The 26702-nt window shown below is 47.0% G+C and overlaps 1 protein-coding gene across 1 annotated transcript in view; it reads right to left on the bottom strand.

Annotated features, from left to right (window-relative positions):
* LOC138303692 (asialoglycoprotein receptor 1-like) overlaps positions 1-26702 on the bottom strand; it is a 49439-nt gene that overhangs the window by 11744 nt on the left and 10993 nt on the right. The window contains exons 2-5 of the mRNA XM_069243021.1: positions 3723-3841; positions 2936-3301; positions 1348-1499; positions 622-731 (exon numbers count right to left, since the gene is read on the bottom strand). Coding sequence (XP_069099122.1) covers positions 622-731; positions 1348-1499; positions 2936-3301; positions 3723-3841 — 747 coding nt within the window. The remainder of the gene's footprint in view (positions 1-621; positions 732-1347; positions 1500-2935; positions 3302-3722; positions 3842-26702) is intronic.

Here is a 26702-nt window from a genome sequence, read left to right on the forward strand (position 1 = left end):
GTAACAAACAGAAGCAGACCGGTCCAGTAAGAAATTGGGTGGTCTTATGATGAACCTAAGCCTCTGATATTACATGTGGGGCTGTAAGTCACATGGCATCCTCTGCCTTACTTATTTGATTCTTCTCTATCACTACTGACCTGCCAAAGGCATTAGCATAATGGGACGTCTTTTAATATAAGACTACAGGACCCTAAATACCTCGAACTAATTTCCATGGTAGGCCAACTAGTCAAACCATTTTAGGACAGAAGAGAAAGAATGTGCCAAGGAGAATGCTGGACCTACAATCAAAGGCCTAGGCATTGTTTAACACTGACTGGGAAGAATGCAAAGAGGTCAAGACAAGGGAATAAGCGAGCTTAATTGTATTGGAGAGAAACATAAAAGAGCTGTCAGATAAGTTGTTGGAGAGGCAGGAACCAAATAAATGTCATGAGAGATCAAAGTACTGCCTGGCACCCAACCAACCGCAGAAATCACTGTGACTAGTAAAGAGAGAAAAAGAAAGAAAGGGACACTGTTTAAATGTTTTATAAGGATTTCTGTACTGTCTCAAGAAGATGAAATTTGCTGGAGTGTGATGCAGCAACATCTGAGATGGTCCTGATCCTCACTTACTTTGGTGTATAACCATAAGGTGTTCCGTCCACCCAGCGCCAATCATTCTCTATGTCCTTGTCCGAAAGGCCGATCCAGGTAATAGAATTGATCAGATCCACCAGGAACCTCTGTGGGAGAAGCAGAAGAAAGGCAGATGTTTAGGAGGAAGCGTATATTGTGAGTAGAGTTGTTGGTGACTTCCTGTGGTAGAAGGCAAGAAGTGCAGCTGGTGGAAGTTCTGTCTCACAGTGCTGAGCACGAGAAATGCTCATTGCGCCTTACCGCAATGGTGTCTTGCTCAGACCAAGAACATCTCCCACACACTACAGAACACAGGCCTATGTGACATTTGTTAGAAATTACAAAGTGCAATTTAATGGCTCCTATGACTGTCTGTACACTGGTCTTCCTCTTTTCTGGCATATGCTTCTTGTTGTGACAACTGCGTTGGATGGCCTTGTGGCGCAAGTCTGTTCTGTTTTGTTTCACATATTGAGCTATTTTTTACTAAATTCAATGAGTCTTAAGAAAATGTTTGTGTCAGATTTGGTGTTATAGGAATTTTCACCTTTCTGTGTGCACTATACATAAACAAACTGACTTGCTATTTCCTTGAGGCAAGAACCAGAGTGATTTCCCTCTTATAACCACATCCCAAATCTTGTATGACAGACAATAGAGTGGAGTTTCTATGTGCTATATCTTGAAAGCCCATCCCCAGGTGTGCATCACAGTTCCCCTCACCATCTGGTCATGGCTGCGAATAACGACTAAGTGGGCGTCCAGGTCACGGCAGCTGCGTTCACTGGATTCCCAGTTTTGCTCTAGTGGCGAGAAGAAGTAGCAACGGGGGCCAAAGACCACCCAACCCTCAGGACAGAACATGCACTTGCCACCTGGAAATGAAGCACAGGACAAAAAATGCTGTTAAGAAAAAAAGTGACAGAAAATGGCTCAGAGAGGGATTTACGACTGTAGAACCCCATACAGCATCTCTTCCCGGTTCCCCTCGCCCCAAGAGGAAACAACATGCTTTAATGCAAACTTAGCAGCATTTATAGAGCACTCTCCCTAGTGACCTCGAGCTCTCCTCCTAATAACCCACTCTGGACCAGGTTTTGATACTGTTTTTATATGTTCGCATTTGCACGGAGTTCAATGTTACCCCCAAGCTTTATCTATTGAATAAGGGCAAAAGCAACAGAAGGACTCGAAGTGATGCTTAGAAAAAAAACAAGTTACAGTTCAAGGACTCCACTCCAAGGGGCTGGTTCTTTCGTTGGCTTTTTGCTTGTCTGTACCTCATGCAATGCCCACAGCGCCTACAGGTTGATGCAGTCAGTTTAAAACCTGATCACACCGCTGGGCCTGTCTTCAAGGTTCATGTCCCTGCCTCCTGAAACATAAGGACTCAAATAACTTTTCTCATTTTTGAAGAGGTTAAATAGAATCAAACTATTTATATTCTAAAGAATCTGGTAATCTTGTGATGCATAGAAGCACACATGATGCCCGTGTTAACCACATCTTAACTTTTGCGGTTCCTGGGCCGAAGGGGAATTTATACCTTTTCAGATTCCGGGTGACTACTGTATTCACTGATGAGTGGAATGGATTTAAGCATGCCATGGCAGCACTTGCTGTTTCATAAACAGACTTATTGATGTGAAGAACCACCCGGTTGGATGATGTCATAAAACATCTGAAAACCTAGTCAGATTTCATCAATCGAAGGGACATTCTGGAATGCCTTTTGTTGGTGATTGTCAGAGATGCAGGACTGGGTGCCCTACTTCCGGTTTATTGAAGTCCCATGAGGCCCTGGGGTGGTTCTTATGCTTTCATGCTGTGTCCATTTCTTGTAATGTCAGCCTCCTGCCCCAGCTGAGGAGTGATTTACCCCAGTAACAGTGGTTGCTGAAGCACTCCTCTGCTTGACACCTTTGCGGGTCCTCTTCCTGTCTTTGAGTTAACACTGGCAGTGGGGACACTGTTGCTGACATTTTATTAATGTGTGTTTACAGCATGTAGTAGCAGTTCCCTCCTCTAACTAACCTTGAGGTGTTGTGAGCAGACAGCAGCTGTACCCATCTCTTATATAACAAGAAAGTTATTGCAAATGCGCCTTTGTGTGACTGCCACACACGTCAACAGGTACTTGATGGATCTCAGTGCCCATTACTTAAAGTCTGGCTAGGATAAGCAAGTCCCAGGTGATCTGGTGCTGTGCAAATCCTCCAGAAAAGTGTTCCTGGAACTCTGGAGGCCTCTGGCCAAAGTCCACAGATTGAGAACCCACCCCTTTAAATATGTATCTGTCCCCTTAGCTTACTCGGGTCTCCAGGGTCCATAGTCTTGTTGCAGCTGCGAAAGAGCGAGCTGTTTTTGGACAGGAAGAGGTTGTTTTCCCGCATTTCCTTGCACTCTTCTTGCACCATGACATAGCGCTCAAGAAGGCGCTTCTTCTGCTCGCGCTCAGCCTCCAACTCCATCTGGAATTGCTTGTGCTTGCCCAGCATGGCAGGAAGCGTCTGTTCCTGCAGCTCCTGGCACTCCTGCTCCAGGGACGACCGGTTGCGCTCTGCCTCTTCCTGTTCAACCCGCTCCATTTCCAGCTCTGTGAGGCAGCGGGTACCATTGGCTCGGAGTGCATCAAGCTCTTCCGCATCCTCTGCCAAGCGAGCGGTCACCTGCAGATCTATCAAGAGAACATGGAGAAAGAATAACTTTTGTTCAACTTGGGAATGTCAATGATGACTCAGAAAATGTTTGTGGATACTAGAGGGTACAATGCCTTCCTATATTCTGTCACGCATCGGCACTCGTACAATTGTGAGCCCTCGGTTGCTGACTTTATGTTGTCACCAATCAACTATTGAGTGGATGACAGTATGTCCCCTAGCTTTATACCCGCTGCTTTGTATTTTTCAGTATCTATTTATGGTGCCTCTGCCTATGATTCCTGACCTGAACCTGCACTGTAGACTGTGTTGCGTAGCAGTGTGCCACTCCAGCAATGTATTATTGAGGTCAGCGTGTATTGATTGGTGCGGTCCTGTCGCTTTACCCAGCTCTATGTCGACATAGTGCTTCTATGGTGAGGAAGTAATGGTACTCACATAGGCTCAGAAGTGTGATGCTCAAGGCCAGCAGCAGAAGCACGACCAAGACAAAGCCGAGCAGCAGCCACCGCTTCAGGTGGGTCCGGAAACCCGTGGGGGTGAAACTCCTGCACATCCTGAGGGAGAAGACAGCAGACAACTATTATTCCACAAGAACAGACCAGGCCTCCTCCTTCCAAACGCCTCTCCTTTACAATACTGAAGGTACATTGCACCTCACTCTAGTTCGAAAGGACCTTCAGACCCCCAGCTCCCATTTGGAATGCGAATTGGTCCAGGGACATTGAAACATTTGGTTGCAGGGAAAAACAGACTACAAAAATATATTTAGCAAAAACAGAGATTTCAGTATATAGATTGGCAAAATACTGGCCTCACATGATTAACTTCCTTTGAAAATTGGTAACTGTACTTATAGAATAAGTCCAATCAAACTCCTTTTCCACATGCAACAAAGCTGAGTTATTAAATTCTTTTGATGTCAAGTCATATTTGTGGTTAAATGCTTCAAAGTGGGATTAGGTGAAGGCTGAATCTTTTTAGGAACATATTTTTGTAGCGTTAAGATTTTGATATTTATATTTTGGAGTCCATGTTTTTAAAGTATGTTTTTCGAGTCTGTTTTCTTATGTGCTATGAACCAGGACGTATCTCCAGGGGGATGTTTGGGGTTTTACACCACCCCCAAAAAATGTATTCTCTACTAAATAGTTGGGTACAAGTGCTTTCATTCGGGTGATGTGAAGTCTGTTGGATTTCACCTGTGATTTGTACATGCCCACACTGACAAAAACACACAAACTCACTCTCCTCTATGTTTTGAAGGCCTTAGAAAATGCTGATTCATTTGAAAAATATTGCATTTTAAGTACCCCTAACAATCTGCACTCCTCTCTCTTTCCACTGCTCCTTAAGCCCCCTTGATGTCCTGCTTCTCATATCATGTGTTTTAGCAAGATGTGCAGAGTGATTGTTGGGAAATCTTAACCTCGCCGGCCTCTTCCCCAAATCATACTGATCAAGCTACGCCCCTGGCTTTGAAAACTATTAAGTTGACGAAAAAATACTCCACTGCACAGCCACGACTCAATGGGAATAAAGTCTACACTGTCCTAGCAAAGACGGTCCACGTTGGTACCAAACCATGACAGTGGAATGTAGTTTTGGAATTCTATATCTTTTCCTTAATACTCGAGAGTTAGAGTGACAAATCTCAGGGTCTTCCTTGTATGAATGTGGTCACTCCTGCTGGCTTTTCTGAAGAATGTGTCCCTTCTGTATATGTCCTTGGGTTCTCCATGCACTGAATGGATCTGCAATCAGTGCTACTCTCTACTGTGCCTCAGTCAGTGTCAGTCAGTGCCCGTGTTTTGCTCACTTCAATTTAACTCCTTCATTTTTTCCCCTTTTCCTTGTCCCTTTCCCCTTGTAACACAAAACTTGCTTGTCATCCCATATGATGTCTGCTTTGGCTTGATGTAGATAACGTAAGCAGCTAAATTATATGAATTATAATCTCCGTTTGCCTTAAGTTCCCTTTTAGGGGGTACAGGGTTACCCTATACTGTATCGCCCACTCGTGCTAGCTTTGCTTCCAGTCACTCGAGGCTCACTGAGGTTTACAGCAGGAATCATACAGCCTTTGTCTCTTGGTGCCCAGGCCACCTGACGTCATCAACAACCATGTTTTTTTACTGCAAAGAAGGGATCCAAGGAGATTTTAATGTCTTCTGGGTGCTGGGGGCCAGGCCCAAAGGGTCAGAGGAGGATTTTCGCGGGCACAGAGAGATTGCAGGGAAATGCCTAGGCTTCCAGAAGGTGCCCATGCAAGGAGTTGGAGATGAGAAAGAAAAGATCATGCAACTTCATACAATTTGTCAGTTCTGACCAGAGGGCAGTACTGAGAAGGACCTATAAGAAGCTGAGGTAGGAGACCTACAGGCCATTCTGGAAGAGCCTACTGCTGCAAAAGAAGGAGGTTTTCTCTTATGGTGTTCTTTCCTTTGGACACATTCTATAAGGAGCTGATATTCTCAGTGGTGCCAGATGACAGCCAAGGCCTAACTCTTTGTGGAAGACTGTCACCACTGATGGAGCAAGAGATTCCCCAAGAAAGCTGTTCTCTTGACTCTTTAGATGTTGGGTGGATAAATGCCCTTTCTTATCCCTACTTCTGGTCTTGTAACCTTGAATCCTTAAGCTGACCACCCTTCTGTTTATACGTTCCTTTACACTCAAACCACCCGGAGTGCTGGACATCCCTGCGTCCATGTGCAGACACATTTCCAGAAAGATTGGTAGAGCAAGCTGCTAACAGAACAAAGAAAACACCATGGGTATACCCAAGACAGTAATTATTACAGCCCAAGTGGGTAATCTGCACTATAGGATTTCTCAATACTTCACAGGGGAGGTCGCCATTTGGTTGTTGTAGTTAGGACCACGTTTCATAAGAAAAGCATTTTTTGGCTTGCTTGTAACTTTGACATCGTACAATGAATCTTCACAAAACTTCAAAAAAGTTCACCCACCTAAGCTACATCTTGTAAAGTTTTGGGGTAATCTGTTAAGTAGGCGCCAGGAAAAAGGTGGGGTCCCAAAATTTGTTTCCGCATGCATTTTTCCACAGGAAAATTGAACATCTATTCCACAGAAGCGGCTGAACGGAATTACACCAAATTTGGCAGAAAGCTAGAACTTGGCCCCGAACCTATGTTTTTTGCATTTTGTGATGATGTCAATCTATTGAGTAATATCTGAGAAATTAAGGTTAAAAAACTTTGTATATTTTACGCCACAGAGGATCCTTGAAGCCGGCAGATGTCTAGAGAAGATTTGATTTGCTGCCACTGCATCTACAACAATGTGGTGGCATCCATTTTAGTATTCAGCGGCTCGGTACCCTGTGCTGCGAAAAAAGTAAAAAATATAGATGAGAGGGCAGGGTAGGCATAAGCTGTCCCCTTAGGTCTGGTTAAAGGGTCCCAGAGGGACCTCCCCCATCAAGCCCCTCAGGCCAAAAATATATTTTTTTTTATGTCTGCACCATGGATACGCAGACCTGATAGAAAATAAAATTGCGGTCTCCTGCCTTTTAAAAAATAACCTACCCCTATGGGGTGGGCTAGGCCCAGGGTGGGTCGCAGTAGTTTTATTTTTAGGTGATCAGGGTGCGTGACCCTCCTCCCTGAGCCTTCTTGAGGCTCTGAAGACCCCATTCCCCCGGGGTCAATAAGTGGGAGCCTGGGTGGGAGCAGTAATAAATGCTGCTGTTGCCCAGGCAAGAAAAAAGTTAAAGAGCAGGCTCCCACCAGTGCCACAATGAGGCCGCCAGATGGGATGGGGCTGCAGGGGTTGGGAGGCTCCCCAGTGACCCCCAATGAGTGGGCTGTCGTGGTTGCCCTGTGTAGGTAAAAAATTAGAAAAATAGCCAGCTCCTGCCACAGTGGTGACTGGGGAGCCGGCTGGGGCCGCGGGAGCACTGGGGATCCCCCAGAGATGCCAACTATTACAGAAGAGGTGGGTGCCCAGGTGGGCACAGGGGCACACACTTAAAAAAAATAATGAAATAGCCAGCTCCCACCTTGCTGGGGAGTTGTCAGGGGCCCCAGCTTATAAAACATAAATAAAACATTTGGGCACCTCAAGTTTGAAACAGGACACCCAACAATTATTAAAATCAGCAAAAAATGAATAATAAATAACTGGCAGAAGTCACTTATTTATTATTCCCTACTCCAGCAAGGAGTGCTTCATAATGTCTAGGGCTTCTTAAAATTATATTTTTCCATCCTGGTGGTGTCCTTCGAAGAGGGAGGGGCACCACTAACCATTTTTTATAATGTTGTGGAGATCTGGTGGGAGTATAGAAGCCCCTAGCAACATTAAAAAAACAGTAAGTCTTCTGAGTCACTGAATCCATCCACCCAGGAGAGTTTACCATGTTTTTAAAGCAGTCCTGAAAACTCCTGGTCTAAGAAATGTTATGTCTAATGTTTAAAAAAAAAACTACTTTGTTGAAAATAGTTTGCTACAATCATTTTTATCAAACATTTAGGGCTTCATTACCACTCACAGGGGTGGTCTGACCGCCACATTATGACTGTGGCAGTTGCGCCACGGTCAGACTGCCATTTTCCTTCCACAGGAGGGACTGGCGGTGCTGGCGGTCTGAATCCTCCAGGGCAGCTCTGCAAGTAGTGGAGAAGTGTGGCACAATGGTTAGAGCGGTAGACCCTGATGCAGATATCTGGCCTGGGACCAGGGTTCAATTCTCGCCTCAGCAGGTCTTGGGCTCAATTCCCTTTGACCAGATAATTCTCGCCTTGGTGCCTAATCTAATTAATGGGTTCCACTCTGGGCAATAGCTTGCTTAATCTCCACAATGCCCCTGACAGCGCTTGGATGCCTGGCTTCACCCTGGGGGTTGTCCAGGAGTGGGTGCCTCACAGGGAAAAGCCAGGAGGGTTTCCACAGCGTTATGCATACAGTGCCTTGAGACTCTAACGGGTGAGTAGGTTGCTATACAAAGTGCAAAGTTTACGTTTACTGCGGCTGCCTGTCTCCTGGGGGCTGGCCGGGCCTGCACAAGCAACACTACCTCACTAGACACAAAATTGATCTCTGTTTAATGCAGGAGACTCACCTAGCCAGCACAGCGGCCTCAGGCTCACCGGTCTGGTGAGGACAATCACCCTGGCAGGACACTGGCCGGGATGCTTCATAAACCACACGTCTCCACATACATGACACAACTTCTTGACTCAAATTCCCAACCGGTCTCCTCCTCTACAGAGCTCCTGGATGTGATATCGTCCTTCTATTCCCAACTATACGGGCAAACTACGTCTCCGGACCTGCCTAAGCTAACCGCCTATTTGGACAGTATGCAATTCCTCTGGTTGGACCCGGCTCATCGCGAATACCTTAATTTTCCCATAACTACTGTGGAGATCGTATATGTGATAAGAGCCCTCTCAGGCGACAAAGCGCCAGGGCTCGATGGCCTAACCACTGCCTTTTCTAAAGTGTTCACCACTCTTCTGGCCCTGCATTTATTGGCGATGTACCAGAATACCCTGTCCATGGGCTCGCTACCCCCCCACACTGAGGGAAACAGTCATTATAACCCCCCTTAAGCCAGACAAGCTAGCTGAGCACTGTGAGTCCTACAGACCCCTATCACTCTTCAATGTCGACAATGAGATTTACGCCAGAGTGCTTGCTAATCACCTGGTACCCCTACTGCCATTGTTTGTAAGATCAGACCAATCGGCTTTATCACTGGACGCTCCACCTCACACACCCTCTGCACCATATTTGTTGTCATGCACCACCTTGCTCCCCACGTCCCCGCACTGTCCACTCTGCTAGACGCCACCCAGGCATTCGACTTCTTAGAATGGGCATACCATTTTCCACTCCTTGCACATCTCTGGATGAAATCAGTTTATCAAGCAGATTCGACTCCTCCACACACTCCCCACCGCTCGAGTACGCTTAAATGGGCTCCTTTCGGATCCATTCCCCATCCCCCTTGGCACACGGAGGATGCCCACTATCACCTATTTGTTTCACTATCACTATAGAGCCCCTGGCCGCGAGACTCCAACAACATCACATGATTAGAGGCAGTAGATTTAGTTCCAGGGGACTCGTGGTCTCAATGTATGCAGACAATATCACACTATATGCATGTAACCCTAAGGAGAATCTGAACTTTCTCACCCGTGAGAAGGTGCAATTTGGGGGCTACTCCAGCATTTATGTAAACTGGTCTAAATCTACTCTTTTCCCCCTCACAGAATCCACTCTACCTTTTAGTTGTAAATACCCCTTAAAATGGGCGACGGATCCGATCAGATATTTGGGTATCTGGCTCAGCAGAGATCCAGATGAGCATTGGCGAGCTAACTACGACCGTCTCATTGACTGGCTTGAAGATATAATACCTACTTGGTCTAAACTACCACTATCCATTACGAGCCACATTGCAATCACTAAAATGATCATACTCCCCAAACTACTCTACGTATTCACCAACATTCCACTTCCCCTAACTACTCATTCCTCAAGCAGTTAAAATCTAACTTGATAACTCTGTTTTGGGCCAAGAAACAACCACGTGTTTCCTCTGACCTCCTTACCCTACAACCACAGGCAGGACTCGAGGCCCCAGATATGATGTGAAATGCGCCTATGCCAACTTCCTTTGTTACTGGATCCACCCCACCCAATGCCAGCCACATGTGGCCTTTTAGAAGGATCGTATCTCCCCCGGCCACTATCGATCGCACTCTTTCTGCCATACATAGCGCCAAGGGGGGAAATTGACACCGTCAAATGTATGTGCTGGGCCTGGGAGGGTTTGTGTAAGCGGGCAGGTTTGCAGCTACGGTATGCCTCCTTCATTCCTCTAGCCAACAACCTCACATTTCCACTACTACACAACAAGGGAGCTATCACACGAGCCAGGCAGCGAAACATTCATGTGTTTTTGGACCTATATCCAGAGGGTCAATTCTTCCCTCCATTTGATGGCTCATCATCCACACAACCCACTTTCTCATATACCCTATTATATTATCAGCCACGAGCCACTTGTTGGGCAGCACACTGTCCGTTTCCAGGACCCCCACCATCCCTCCCTGCACTGGAGCATATGTTCATGTCTCCCTCCGCATGTAAACTGATCCCTCGGCTCTACAACCACATGCAACTCTCCTCACCAATCACCGCCTCGAAATCACAGGAGGCATCGTGTATGGACTTTGACTCTCTCTTAATGGAAGCGCAATGGTCATCTTGCTGCAATCAACTGACACTGTTATCATCCAACTATAGGCTGCGTCTTATACACTTTAAATTCTTACATCGTTTGTATCACACCTCGGAGCAACCCTTTAAGATGGGGCTTGCCCCTTACTCTAGATGTTTGAGATGCAATGCACTACAGGCCACATTCATTCATCTAGCATGGCAATGTCCCCAAGTGGAGCACTACTGGGGAGAGGTGTACAATATTGAACACAAAATCACAGGCTCAATGCCCAAATTCACACCCAGGGTTGGGCTACTTGGTTACGTTGAAGACACACTAGCCCCGTCCCGCACACTCACTGCCATGATGCTACTATTGGCCAAACTGAGAGTGGCCATGCATTGGGGAAGGAAACTGGCACCCGTCATCCCCACATGGCTTGTAGATGTGTCTTACTGTCAAGAGCAACTTGCAGATTACTGGGAGTTGAGGCCACCACGATCTCACCCAACAGATACATGAGAACCTTTCACCTCCTACCTCTGCCAGAGGAGTGAACCTCACCTCACTGTGGACAGGGCTTCTATAGAGGGGGAAACGGGCTAAGTGGCCTGTCATTAGTTTTCTGGGGGTTCTGGTTGTAGTGGGGACGCCCCACTGGCAGCGGATCCTTGATTTCAGGGGCTTGCTCATACTTACAAGCTAAAATGGTACTCTGCTATTGGACAGACAACAATATTTCTGTAAGCTCGCAGATGATTACACACTTCTCTGGGGCCTACCACAATGTAATTCTCTCATATCTTGGTGTTGGAGACACTCACCTACACCAATGTTTATGTTCCTGCTCTGTATATCATGGATCCTTAATCATTTAACATGGTAATTGCTCGTGCTTGTTTTGGTTTGTTGCTGAAAACTCTCATAAAAATAATTTTTAAAAAACTTTACATAAACAAACTTTTGGAAGTCACTGAAAAACTAAATGCTAAAGGAAGAATATAGTTAGGTTAAAATCTCAGTTAAAACATACTGCTTTGCACTAAAAAAAAACACTGAGATTCACCAGTTACAGTTATCTTAAGTGACTATAACTCATGGCCTAAAGTAAATATAACTCATGTTCCCGCCATGCACTGCAAAGTACCTCACATATGACATAACTAATGATACCTTGAATGACATAATTAAATCACTGCAATATCTGAAGTGACATAATTGATAATAAGAGTATGAATGGCAGGGGGCACAAGTGAGGGAAAGAAAAAAAGAAAGATGGAAAGAAAGAAGACAAGAAGGACTAAAGGAATGAAAGCAAGAAAGAAAAGAAAGATGGAAAGAAAACAAGAAACAAGCAAAGAAGGTGTAAAGTAAGATGGAAATAAAGAAAAAAGAAAGGAAGCAAGAAACAAGGCAATAAAGAAGGCAAAAAGGTAAGAAAGGTTGAAAAAAGAAGTAAAAGAAGGAAAGATGGTGGGAAAGAAAGACAGAACAGAAAAAGGATGAAAAGCAAGTACAGAAGAAGAGAAAGAAGGAAAGAGGGACTGATATGAATAAGGAAGGGAAGAAGAAGAAAGAGGAAAAGAAAGCAACAAAGAAGAAAAGAAAGAAAGAGGGAGGAAAGATGGAAAGAAAGTGGCAGGAAAATGGAGAGAAAGAAATAACAATGAAAGGAAAGAAGGAAGTAAGGAAATAAGGAAAGAAATGCGAGAAAGAAGGAAAGAAGGAATGCAAGAAGAAAAGCAAGAAAGCTTAAAGGAAGAAATGAAGGAAAATGAAAAAGAAGTAAGGAAAGAATGCAAGAGAGAAGGCAAGAAAAGGAAAGAAAGAAACAAAGAAGGAGGAAGGAAAGAAAGAAACAAAGATGGAAGGAAATACATTTTAAAAAGTATTACAAGTGCTGCAAATTAAACACTATAAATGGTGATTTTCTTCCTGAGAAAAGTTTATTAAAGAACCATTGGTGAAATTAAGTCCAGAATAAATGTGTTCTGAAGGATTGTCCGCTTATGAATTTGCATGTATGATGTTTGTAGTATGCATGCATGCAAATAAAAAGAGAATAAAAATATAAAACAGTTTCAAATGTATGTAACACGTTATGTTGTAAAATATCAGCAGTACGATAAAGAAAGGACCTCCAGAAGCAATTTACAACAGCATTGGCAATGCTCAGGAACTAATATAGCTGCAATGTGGCCTGTGCTCTTGTTGTAGAAAGTATCCTCCTATCACCTCAGGCCCTAAACACAAGGGAAACAATTAATTATAAACTGTGAGAAACTGGATTGTTGGTTGACTGAGATGCAACCACAATGTTTTTCAGGGTACGGCAGAAGCAAACCACAAATTAACCTGTGCTCACCCGCTGGTAGGTTGGCAAACAGCTGTCAGCTTAGCTCGAAGTCAAAATGTAAAGTATTTGTGCAACACTTCAAACAGTAAAACAGTGAACACACAAGACAAAAAGGATCTTGCACCAGGTTCAAAAAGTGCTTAATTTAATAACTAAAACACAACCAAGACTACAAAAATCCTATCAGCAGAACTTGAGTAATGAGTTTACAAAGTATAAATTATGAAGCAGCAGTTAGAAACATAAAGTGCCAACCGGGAATATATGGTTACGCCAGGCTGGAACAAACTCACAAATTCAGGCCGACCACGATGGAGCATGAAAAACGTACCTTAATTCCTGGTTGTGGAGCGTTGTGTGGATCCGAGTCAAAGATACGTTGCGCACCCGAGGCGATGTGTTGGTTCCGAGATGCGGCAAGGCTGCAGTGGGAGGTCCTGTAGATTTGAGGATCCCGACAATGGAGCTTATGATGCAAATGCCGGGGATGTATTGCACAGTTGAGGCGATGCCTCGGTTACAATGAGCGGGGAAGCTGTGATGAGCTCTGGCTTCATCATGGCTGCTGTCGCCGAGGGATGCAGGACCTGCTGGAAAAGCATTGCACTGGGCGGTTCCGACAGTGGTGTCAAACCCAAGATGCGGGATGAGGCGGTGATGCGAGTCTTTTGTGCTGGGTCCAATTCATGCAGCAGCTACGATGTGTCAGTTCTGCTCAAGGATACACTGCTTAGCAGAGGATAAGTGTTGGTTCTGCTCTGGGTTGCACAACTTAGCAGAGATGTGTGGGTTCCACTAACAGCCTTCTAGGCCCACTTCCACGAGGTCAAGGACTGAGGTGGCACCACTTGGCAAGATAGACTCACATATGGCAGAGTCCAGGTGCAGGACCTGGGTGGCTGGAAGTCTTTTATGTCACTGAGACTTCAGATCAGGAGGCCAGCCAACTAGCCCTTGAAGTCACTCTGGGTACTGGGCTAAAAATATGCAGGTCTGGTCCTTCTCACTCCCAGGCAAGATGGAAGCAGGCAATAGGTCAGCACAGCAAAGCAGGAGTCCGGCAGAGTGACGGCCCTTCAGCACCACAACAGTCCTTCTTCCTAGCACAGTACCCACAGGTCTAGAAGTGTACTGGATTGGTGGTGTCTGAGGTCCAGTTTTCAAACAGAGGTGTGCCTTTGATGTGGAGGAGACTTCAAAGACATTCCTTTGAAGTGCAGAGATGTCCTGCCCTCCCTGTCCTGGCTCCAGAAAAACTACAGGGGAGATTGCAGCCCTTTATGTGGAGACAGGACACAGCCTATTCAAGTGTGAGGCTGGGTCCAGGTCCAGATCCTGCCCAGGATGACACATTAAGTCCCAGATGGCCCATCAAGTCACACCTAAGCTCCCCCAGTGTGTGCGGCTGTCTAGGGGGAAAATGCAAAGCCCAACTTCCAACTACACCCAGTCATGTGAGTAGAGGCAGGCACCAAATGGCTAAGTCAAGAAAATGCCAACTTTCTAAAAGTGGTATTTTCAGACTTGCAATTTAAAATACCACTTCACCATAAGTTAGGATTTACAATATAATAAGGTAACTCCAATGTTATCCTATGGGAGAGATAGGTCTTGCAGTAGTGAAAAACAAATGTAAGAGGTTTTTACTACCAGGACATATAAAACTTGGAAGTACATGTCTAAATCTTTGAAGACACAGCACCCTGGCTTTCAGGCCACCTAGTGCCTAGCATAGAGGTGAATTATATGTATTAAAAAGGAAGGTTTGGGTCTGGCGAACGGTTTATTTTGCCAGGTCAAAATTGCAGCTTGAAACTGCACACAGGCTATGCAATGATAGGCCTGAGACATCTTTAAAGTGCTAATTAAGTGGGTGGCACAATCAGTGCTGCAGGCCACTAGTGGCAAATAACTTACAGTCCCTGGGCATGTGTAGTGCACTTTACTGGGACTTATAAGTAAATTAAATATGGCAGTTGGGTGTATGTAAATGTTACCATGTTTTAGGGCAAGAGCACAAGCACTTTAGCACTAGTTAGTAGCGGTAATGTGCAGAATCCCAAGGCCAGCAAAAACAAAGGTAGCAAAACAAGAGGTCTGACGGCAAAAGGTTGGGGGAAGTATGCAAATGATGCTATATCTAACATAAAGAAAAACAAAAAAACAGGCACTGAAGGGAACTTCCTTGTGTGCAGGTGTGTTCATTGTGAAAGAGCAAAATGCAGTCACTCAAAGTGAAGTTAACCAGTTGCTGGAGTAGGCTGACCCATTTCTTCATGCTGTATGCTGTAGCAAACAGAAGCAAGATGTAAATGAAACAACAGCAAACCGATGGATGAAGAGAAGTGGCTGAAGGTACCTTTAAGTAAGTATATTATACACATCATTTTAGTAAAATCAAACGATGTCGGCTAATGCCAGACCTAAAAAGAGAAACGGGGCAAACCTTCTTCTCTTCTGACATAGAGAGACTGTGCTTGGCTGTCAGTACACCTTTCCACTTACTAATTCTGGAGTGAGGGATGCAGCCTTAGGAGTCGCGGTTGGTGACTGGGCAAAGTGGTGGGGCGGGGGGAATAAAACAAAAAGAAAACGTTTTTTCAAAAGAAATCCAAAACTTAACTTAATCGTACCACTGCACCGCCGCTCTCCACCGCACCGCCGCTCTCCACCGCACCGCACTCCAGGCACAGGCTCTCAGCCTGCCCTGCGGCCAATCATGACGCTGCTTAGCAGCATTATGATTGGCTGGAGCACCCTGGCTGGGCGTTCCAAGACAGACTGGGAGCCAGGGCTGGCTCTCTCCAACCCGGGAACACAGTGCCGGGTTGGACAGAGCCCAGTGCGCATGTGTGTTTCGCCGGCCCAAGACAGCCGGCCAAACATACATGCGCACTGAGGGGAAGGCTCTGTGCACACCCCTCACTTGCTCGTCACCCCCATGACCCCACCGCTTTAAAAATAAAAAGATAATAAACAGAGTTTATTATTGTTTTATTTTTAAAGGTTTGCAGCTGTTTCTGCTGCTTGTGAAGGGGTGACGCTCCTCCGCCATAATGGAGGAGCCGCCCCTGAGCCTTAGTCATGTTACTTTAACTTTGCTTTCAACATAGTCATGTCTTTCTTCTCATTGAGCGTCACATCACAGGCCAGCCTCGTAGGCAGAGTCCCCAGCAGCAGAACGTGGGCTGAGCTCCAGCAGTAAGCAGGGAGATGGCTGTCAATGCCTCCAGCTAGAAGGAGCTATAAACCCAAGAGCAGCAGGCCAGTACTGCGTACAGCCGGAGAACCCGCCACAAATGGGCACTCTGGAATATGTTGTTTTAAAAAACATTTATATTTCTTTTAAGGTTGAGTTGCCATTATACTCTTATCCAGGGGGGATTTCCACCCTCAGATACTTCTCTTCTCTAATACCAAGGGGCACTGCATGCTAAGTGACACATTCAACCACACACGGGTTCTCAACAATTTGTTGCTTTTTGGGACTTGTAGTCAAATTTTTCGTGTTGATAATTTGGAAGTAAAAAACTCCAGTTTGCAATGTGCTCTTGGGTGAAAAGCCCTGTGTGCCGCAAAGTTTCCAACAATAGAACAACTTATTCTATGATTGCAAAAGTTACCAAAATGTATGTATCATGCTGGGCACGTGCCCTTTAGAAACTATTGCAATTTTAGAACAAGTGGAGCTAAAAGGAAACAAATGACGCAACAGGTCCATGAATAGTAAGGGAAGGAAACATCCCCAGTCGTACATGAAAAGGACACTGTAGGCCACGTTAGAGGAGTATTTTGTACCACTCCTGTTAAGATCTCAGTATCGATGAGAAGAAATATTAGAAGATTTCTGGGATGTGGTCATAAGAGAAGAGATACCGCCCTTCTCTGTCCAGTTTATTTCCCTTTATGCTTTTCCATAGTCTTACTCGCCAAGCTGAACTGCTCTAGTTAATGCTAATACTTCACTTCCTATGAAATCCCATTTTTGCATCTTTAATAACTGTGCTCCCTGTCCCCATGAGCAATTTTCATCAAACCTAAGGAAGACGGTGTTTAATGGGCAATTTTTGAGCACACTCAATTTGGGGTATATTGCCCAACTAGGTCAAAAGTTATAAGGGGTTCTCAAAATGGACTTTTGCATATATCATGGGTTTTCTCATAGGAATGTTGGTCCAATCACAGATCTGAAACTGCTAAATAGAAATTCCCAAAGTTTTAATGGTATGACGGCCTTTCTGGCATTCAGCGTCCTTCTTGGTTTGGTGATTTTTTGTCCAGCCATTTTTGGGGCTATAAACAAAAACGAGAGTGCATAGTTTTGATTCTCCCACTAATGACATATACATAATTATTGACAGTCGCTGGAAAAAAGAGTAACTCATGGTGATGTAATGTAAATGAAAAATGTGCATGTGCTTTTTAAGCATGCTCAGATTGACAGAGATCCCTGCCCTTGAAAGGCTGGTGATAACAAAATGAAACAAGCCCTGGCAAAGCCAATAGGTCTCACTTATACAAGAGCTATTGGCTTTGGCAGTGTATTTATCCATGTTGTACACCAGTGTGGCTGCTGTTCAGCATGGCTTAAAGCTAATGGCGTGGAGTGTCAGAGTGGACTGGGAGAATACAGTGTTGTGGAGTGGAGTAGGCGGAGTAGCGTGTCGTAGAGGTGAGTTGAGTAGAGAGTGGCAGAGAGTGTAGTGGAGTCGAATAGGGGTGTGTGGGTTGGAGTGGATTGAGATTGTGGGGTGGATTGGATTGGACTACACTGGGGTGGATTGGGATGGGGTAGAGTGGGGTGGAATTAGTGGAGTGCAGTGGTGTAACAAAACTTGACAGGGGCCCCTGCAAAATACATAGAGGCCCCCCCCCCCATGTTCCAGACCTAGTCTAGAGCTCTTTGGCCAGGGGCACTCCACCCGTGCACAGTGTGGGACGGGGCCCCCTGGAGCTCAGGCTCCCCGCATGGTGGGGGCTGCTGGGGCTATTTTTATACCACAGGTGGATTCGAGTGGGGTGGAGGAAAATGTGGTGAGGTAGATGGGATTGGGGTAGACTTGAGTGGGGTGGATTAGACTGGATTGGGCAGGATGGTTTGGATTGGAGTGATGGGGTGGGTGGACTGGATTGGGGTGGGGTGGATTGGTTCGGATTGGGGTGGAGTAGAGTGTGGTGGGTTAGATTGGATTTCAGTGGGGTGGACTGGATTGGAGTGTGGTGGATTGGATTGGAGTGTGGTGGATTGGATAGAGTTGCAGTAGGGTGGATTGGGGTGGGCTGGATGGATTGGAGTGGGGCAGGCTGGATGGACTGGAGCGGGGTGTACTGAACAGGGGTGGGCTGGATTGGACTTGGATAGAGCCGGTGGATTGGAGTAGAGTATAGTAGATTGGAGTGGGCTGGAGTGGATTGGAGTGGGGTGGATTGAAATGTGGTAGGGTGGACTGGGTTGGGGTGTGGTGGGCTGCAGTGGAATGGACTGGATTGGAGTGGAGTGGTGTGGGTGTGTTGGATAGGACTGAGGTGGATTGGAGTGGGGTGGATTGCACTGAGGTGGGGTGGATTGGAGTGGGGTGGTGGGGTGGATAGATTGGATTTGAGTGGACTGAACTGGGGTGGGGTGGATTGGATTGGGTGGGGTGGATTGTAGCGTGATGGATTGGAGTGGGGTGGATTGGGGTGCGGTAGACTGGGTGGACTGCATTGGAGTGTGGTGGAATAAACTGAGATGGGGTGCAGTGGGGTGGATTGGGGTAGAGTGGGGAGGAGTGGAGTGGGGTGGATGGCAGTGGGGTAGAGTGTATTGAAATGGGGTGTGGTGTATCGAGGTGGGGTGGAATTAAAGGGGGTGGAATGAGGTGGGGTGGATTGGAATGGGTTGGGTAGGGGTGGATTGGACTGGGGTTGATTCCACTGAGGTGAGGTGGATTGGCGTGGGATGAACTGGACTGGAGTGGGGTGGACTGGAGTGCAGTGGATCAGATTGGGGTGGGGTGGAGTTGAGTGGATTGGAGTAAGGTGGATTGTTTGAGTGCGGTGGATTGATTGAGTGGGGTGGATTAGGGAGGAGTGGACTGGATTGAGTGTGGTGGGTTGGACAGGGGTGGGGTGGATTAGAGTGGGTAGGGTGGATTGGAGTGGGGTGGTTTGTGATGGATTGGATTGGAGTGGGTTGGACTGGAGTAGAGTGGGTGGACTAGATTGGATTGGAGTGGGGTGGATTGGATTGGATTGGTGTGTGGTGCACTTACTGACTGATTGGAGAGGGGTGTACTGGAATGAGGTGGGGTAGGGTAAGGTGGTTTGGAGTGGGGTGGATTGGACTGGAGTAGGGTGGATTAATGTGGACTGGATTGGACTGGAGTGGATTGGATTAAAGTGGATTGTATTGGAGTGTGATGGATTGGAATGAAGTGGATTCGGTAGCAGTGGACTTGATTGGAGTGGATTGGATTGGAGTGGGGTGTGTTGGACTGGGGTAGGGTGGGTTGGATTGGAGTTGGGTGGGTTGGATTGGAGTGGGGTGGATCAGACTCAGGTGGGGTGGATCAGACAGGGGTAGGGTTAATCGGACTGGAGTGGGATGGACTGGACTGGACTCGAATTGTGTGGAGTGGACTGCAGTGGATTGGGGTAGCATGGATTGGACTGGGCTGGATTGGGGTGGATTGGATTGGTGTGGTGTGGATTGGATTGGTGTGGGGTAGACTGGATTGGAGTGTGGTGGAGTGGAGTGGGATGAATTGGAATGGAGTGGGGTGGATTGGATTGGCATGAGGTGGATTGGAGTGGGACACATTGTTTTGGATTGGAGTGGGTTGTTTGGGATTGGAGAGGGGCAGGTTGGAGTGGAGCAGGTTGTTGTGGATTAAAGTGGTGCAGACTAAAGTGGGGCAGATTGGAATGGGGTAGACTGGAGTAGGGCAGATTGAAATTATTTGAAGTGGCTAGTTTGTTTTGTATTGAAGTGGGGCAGATTGCAGTGGAGCAGATTGGAGTGGATCAGATTGTTTCGGATTGGAGTGGGGCAGATTGTTTTGGATTGGAATGGGGCAGATTAGAGTGGGGCGGATTGGTGTGGGACTGATTGTTTTGGATTGGAGTGGGCAGACTATTTTGGATGGGAGTGGGGCAGATTGTAATGGAGTGGATTGTAGTGGGGTAAATTGATTTGGTGTGGGGTGGATTGGATGGGAGTGGGGTGGATTGGAGTGGAGCTAATTGGGATGGTGTGGGGAGGATTGGATTGGGGTGAAGTGGATGGATTGGAGTGGGACGTATTGTTTTGGATTGGAGTGGGGCATATTCGAGTGGAGCGGATTGGAGTGGGACAGATTGTTTTGGATTGGAGTGGGCAGACTGGAGTGGGGCAGATTGTTTTAGACAGAAGTTGGGCAGGTTGGAGAGGAGCAGATTTGAGTGGCAGATTGTTTTGGGTTGAAGTGGGGCAGATAGGAGTCGGGCGAACTGGAGTGGGGCAAATTGTTCTGGATAAAAGAGGGGCAGATTGGAGTGAGGTAGGCTGGAGTGGGCCAGATTGTTTTGGATTGGAATGGGGAAAATTGTTTTGTATTGCAGTGGCGCGGATTGGAGTGGGGCTGATTAGAGTGGGGCGGATTGGTGTGGGACTGATTGTTTTGGATTGGAGTGGGCAGACTATTTTGGATGGGAGTGGGGCAGATTGTAATGGAGTGGATTGTAGTGGGGTAAATTGATTTGGTGTGGGGTGGATTGGATGGGAGTGGGGTGGATTGGAGTGGAGCTAATTGGGATGGTGTGGGGAGGATTGGATTGGGGTGAAGTGGATGGATTGGAGTGGGACGTATTGTTTTGGATTGGAGTGGGGCATATTCGAGTGGAGCGGATTGGAGTGGGACAGATTGTTTTGGATTGGAGTGGGCAGACTGGAGTGGGGCAGATTGTTTTAGACAGAAGTTGGGCAGGTTGGAGAGGAGCAGATTTGAGTGGCAGATTGTTTTGGGTTGAAGTGGGGCAGATAGGAGTCGGGCGAACTGGAGTGGGGCAAATTGTTCTGGATAAAAGAGGGGCAGATTGGAGTGAGGTAGGCTGGAGTGGGCCAGATTGTTTTGGATTGGAATGGGGAAAATTGTTTTGTATTGCAGTGGCGCGGATTGGAGTGGGGCTGATTGTTTTGGATTTTTGGATTGGAGTGCAGCAGATTGCAGCGGGGCAGATTGTTTTTGGATTGGAGTGGGGCAGATTGCTTTTGTACGATAGTGGGGCAGACTGGAGTGGGGGAGATGGGAATGGGGCATATTGTTTTGGAACAGAGCATATTGTTTTGGATTGAAGTGGAGCAAATTGTTTTGCATAGGAGTGGGGCAGACTGTTTTGATTGGTGCAGATTTTGTTTTATTAGAGTGGGGTAAACTGGAGTGGGACAGATTAGACTGGGGTGGGTTGGAAGGATTGGAGTGGGGTGTGTTGGATTGGATTGGAGTGGGGTGAGTGGTTTGGATTCCAGTGGGGTGGATTGGTGTGGGGTAAAGTAGGATGGATTGTGGTAGGGCAGATTGGAGTAGGTGGACTGGGATGGAATGCACAACTTTGTGTTAAAGCATCTTTTCATAAATTACACACTGTAAACAAACAATGTCACTTTGCAATATTTTAAACAATATAATTTTCTGTCATCTTTTGAGAAGAGGGCTCACAAGTAAAATCAAAAGAAAACATTAGTGTAAAGTGGAAAAGACGACTTGGCATAATAAAAGAAAGTTCGCTTTAAAAAATAAAACATTGCAATTTTGTTTGTCCTGCTGGGCACATTTTTGCCAGTCACAAGCCTTCTGTTTGCAGGGCACTAGAAGTTAAAAATAATAAAATAGTCCAGGGCAGTGAACAGAAAGTAATTAAGTTGAGTCAATCAGTGCTTGGTCCCAGCTCCACACAGGGGAACGGAAATGTTGCCAGGCTTACAGTGATGAATTATGAGGCTGGTAAAAAATGGGCGGGCTCCAAGCTTATTACTGTACGCAATAGTCTTGCACGTGAGACGCAAGCGCTAGAGCATGCACTTGCAGGCTTTACCCTAAAAAAGGACAGTTTTGACACCGCTCCTCTCCACATCACCTGAATCCTTGCTTGAGAGTGTGTGGGTCATTCTTTAATAGCCCCCACACCCCAGCCCTCCTAATGTAATTTAAATACAAAGAGGAAACGAGGAGAAATGAAGATATTTCTCCTCTTTGTGCCTGCCCTGGGGAGGTGTACAGTTTTGACGCATTCCCACGTTTACAGATTCTTGTAAATCTGGGAATGTGTCAAAACCCATGGGTGTTGTGTAGGAACACCCTTTTCAACACCCATGGTACGTCTTTCTGACGCAACACAGCAACTTGCACTGCGTTGCCTTACACCATATCTACAAGGCCATGAAAAGCCAGGCAAAGTGGCTTTGCCTGGCCTTGTAGATATGGCTCTGCGCTATGAGTCACAAAAAGTGATGCACCCCGGCACATGCAGCTTGTAAGTATGCCACTATATCTCTCCTTGCCCTTGGGCAAGGAGGCACAAAATCCTGCAAATGCCTACCCCTGCTACTCCCTTACTTGTGCAAGGAGACCGGAAGAAATATACCTCACCTTGCCAAGGTGGAGTACCTATGTACCACACTTGCACTGCCACAATCTACTCTTCGGCCCTTGGGCAAAGCGGGGGAGGTAATATAACAGCCCTGGTGGATTACATATCACAGCTGCAATAGGGCAAGTGGGGTGAAGAAATTAATACCAGCTGTGCCCTCGGGAGGAACATCCTGGGAGTAAGGCTACTAAATACATCACCCTTGTTCTAGACTTGGGGAGGGGACAAAAACATAAAAGATATGTACACCTAAAAGGAGCAATGAAATTGCCGGAAAACAACTAAAGTTAAAAGGACACATAGAGACCCCGCTCGGCGGAGGCCGACGGGGGCCCCCCTAGGCAAGTGGTGGCGCAACTGCTTCATGTTTAAAGACAGGGACCATATACTACTATGTGCTCGGAGGGGTGGTGACCTAACAGTGGACAACAATAAAGTCTCCATATTTCCTGACTTCACAAGGGATGAGAAATGCCAAAGGGCGGCCTTTACCTCTGTGAAAAAGAAATTGAGGGAAGCAGGAATCATCTATTCTACACAATTACCTGCATGATTAAGAGTAGTAACACCCACGGGAATACAATTCTTTGCTACACCCCAAGAGGCCTGGGACAGGGCGGAAGGACAGCCCATCCCAGGCTCAAGCAGACCACCTCGTCCATAGAGAAGGAAATGCCTCCCTCGCACACGAAATCAAGATCAGGCAACGCCATCTGGGTCACCAACGGCCCAGGAGGCGCAAAGATGTCGGCAGGCAGCTGTAGCTGCGGTAACATCCCTGGGGGGGATCATCACCTGACTCTGTATCTCTATTAAGGGAAGTGAGTGACGATGGCACGGATTCAGACAGACACTCGGTGTCTTCGACACCTGCCAGCAAGATTTTACCGGTGGCCACCCTACGAACCGCAGATGAGAGTATTTAATCTCCAACCCGTCGGAACAACGGATACTACTATGGAGATGGCAGCACAGACAATGCTTACTTGTCTACTAAAATTAATCTGTAGATAACCAGACTAAGGGGGTAATTCAAGACCGCCAGGGCCGCGAATGACAGAAGCACCGCCAACAGGCTGGCAGTGCTTCAATCCCCATTCCGACCGCGGCGGTAAAGCCGCGGTCAGATTACCGGGGCCGGCGGTCATCCGCCGTTTTTGCCCCGGCTGGGAGAATCCACCAGGGCAGCGCTGCAAGCAGCGCTGCCCTGGGGATTCTGACCCCTGTACCGCCAGCCTGTTTCTGGCGGTTTTCACTGCCAGGAAGAGGCTGGCGGTAACAGGTGTCCTGGGGCCCCCTAACAGGGCCCCGGCCTGCTTTTCACTGTCTGCATGGCAGACAGTGAAAAGCGCGATGGGTGCAACTGCACCCGTCGCACCACCGCAACACCGCCGGCTCCATTCGGAGCCGGCTCCTGTGTTGCGGCCTCATTCCCGCTGGGCCGGCGGGCGCTAACTTGGTTAGCGCCCGCCGGCCCAGCGGGAATGTCAGAATGGGGGCCGCGGAATTTTGGCCGCGTGGTGGCCAAATGGCGGTTTCCGCCTGGCGGGCGGCAGTAGCCGCCCGCCAGAGTTGGAATCACCCCCTAAGTCCTTAACTGCACGGATTATGACATTTTATTCTAAATCCATATCTTAGTGACTCAGTGGGTGCCTGGAGAGCCCGGGGCCCGGGACTCAGAGCAGACGGAGCTACTGACCCCCCTGCATCAGAGAGCATGAACATGGTTGAATACGTTATGGTTGACTGGGCGAACGGCTCACACTGTTTGCCCTGGGGAGTGGGAGTTGGGTGAGGTTTCTGTTTATTTTGTTGGGGATTGTCCACTGCCGCATATACCTGCACTTGTTAGTGACCTTCTGGGAGGAACTCCCGATAGAGAAGAACATGGGCGCTTTGCGATGCCCACACTCTTCCCTATCCTACTTTAATGGTTGACTCCTCTACTCTTGAAGTGCTCACATGGAATATCAGGGGAATGCATTCACTGGGTAAGCGACACAAATTATGGTCCTACCTCACTAAGCGAGGAATTCATATAGCCCTATTACAAGAGACACACTTAGATGCCAAAGAGGGGAATGCACTGCAACGCAAATGGAGAGGACACATTTATTATACTACCTACTCTGTTTAGGCCAGAGGGGTTCTTATCTGGATTAAGCCTGAAATACCTTTTCAACACGCTGAATGTGTCATAGATCTCTTGGGAGATATATCCTGATAGCAGGGAGGTTAGATGGTTGAGACAGTGATAGGGAGTATTTATGGTCCTAATGTTGATCAACCTGGATTCTTGAGGACATTGTCTGATCATTTGGCCTCCCACCTTATGGGATCCATTTTGCTAGGCGGGGATTTTAATTGCATTTGTGACACAATACTAGATAGATCGTACCCCACACCCCTGCAGGAGTCCCTCATTCGACGCACCACTGAGGCATTCTGGGAATGCCAACAGGAATGAGGATTGATAGATTATTGGCACACTCAGCACGCAGATGAGAGGGATTATTCCTTTTATTCCCCCTTGTATGACTTACATGTGTGATTAGATACCTTCCTCTGTTCCCCAGATGACCATGAATCGACCAGCGCAACCGAGTATTTGAGCAGAATGATCTCAGACCATAACCCCCTACTGTTAAAACTGGGCTGGGCACTCCCCCGTCCTCCAGTGCCTATGTGGCGACTTCGATCCTAACTATTAGAAGACCAAGGCCCATATTTATCCTTTTTTACGCCGCATTAGCGTCATTTTTTGATGCAAAAACGGCGCAAACTTACAAAATACAAATGTATTTTGTAACTTTGCGCTGCTTATGCGTAAAAAAATGACGCAAATGTGGCACTAAAAAAGTATAAATATGGGCCCAAGTCTTTAGGACAGACATTGCAGCGGAAATAACTGCCTACTTTCATGATAATGAAGGCACTACAGACACAAGACTTCTTGATTGGTTCGTCTTCAAGGTAGTCATAAGGGGGAAATGTATCTCAGCTGCAAAAGGGGTTCGCTATGTATTACAACGGGATATACGGGAGCAAGAATTGAGGGAGATGGAGAGAGAGTGCCCCAGACAACCAGGACTCAGAACGGCCGTTATAGACTCACGGGAGAGGGTTGCAGTAGGAGTTGAAAGACTCCGCTGCTAGGACTACAAAACCTACCTAGTGAAAACGCATGCTGAGGGCAACCGTGCAGGTTCACTTCTGGCATGGCTGGCAAACCCGGCAAAAAGGGCATAGTGGAATTGGTTACATCCATGGTCCAGCAGGTCCATAGTCAGGCTGCAATCAATCAGGAGTTTTATAATGACTATTTAGTGCTTCATAAAAGTAAAACACACATTACAATTACAGACATCCAAGGGTATTTATCACATATCAACCTTCCAACGATTTCGGAGCAGGAAGCTGAGGCCCTGGGACAGGCAATAGAATTGTCGGAGGTGGAAGTTGCCGTAGATAGTACAGCACTGAATAAAAAGCTGGGCCTGGATGGTCTGCCTGTTGAATTTTATTCTGCATTTATGGCTACCTTGGGACCCCGACTGGTAGGCATGTATGAAGCAGCTAGGTCGGCTGGGTCCCTTCCTTCATCAGCGTGGGAGGCCCTCATTGTCTTCCTCCTGAAACCTAGGAAGCCACCCGCTAAGGTAACCTCTTATCGACCCCTGTCGATGTTATCTATGGACTGCGTTATCTGGCTTTCAAGTGAACTGGGGGAAATCTAGTCTATTTCCCATGACCCCGGGCCCAGAGGCCCCACAAGATCTGAGGGGCCAACAGTGGGAGCCGCTTTGCTTGAGTTACCTGGGGGTGCATGACTATCATAACAGGACTGACCTATATGAGGGCAATATAGGACGAGCGTTGCGGGATCTAGGTAGCAACATGAATTTCTGGGGATCACTGCCTTTTAACAGTTGCAGGGCGAGCAGCGCTAATGAAAATGATCATACTGCCACGATTCCCATGTTACTTTGTTACACTATCTTTATGGATACCCCGGGCTTTATTTAAGACTCTGAATTCATTGATAATTGGGTTCCTGTAGGGAGAAGGTAGGCGTCACCTGGCACTTGAGCATCTCCAGAGGCCGATGAACGGAGGGGGTCTGGCAGTACCCGACTTTGAGGCCTATTCCCTTACGGGCCAGCTACAATGGCTGACCCTGTGGATAGCCAGTCGGGTGCAACCGGGCAGGCTGGTGACACCTTTTACCCCAGATCGAGAGACCTCGGCACGA

This window comes from Pleurodeles waltl, chromosome 7, assembly GCF_031143425.1.
Source record: "Pleurodeles waltl isolate 20211129_DDA chromosome 7, aPleWal1.hap1.20221129, whole genome shotgun sequence".
Classification (NCBI taxonomy): domain Eukaryota; kingdom Metazoa; phylum Chordata; class Amphibia; order Caudata; family Salamandridae; genus Pleurodeles; species Pleurodeles waltl.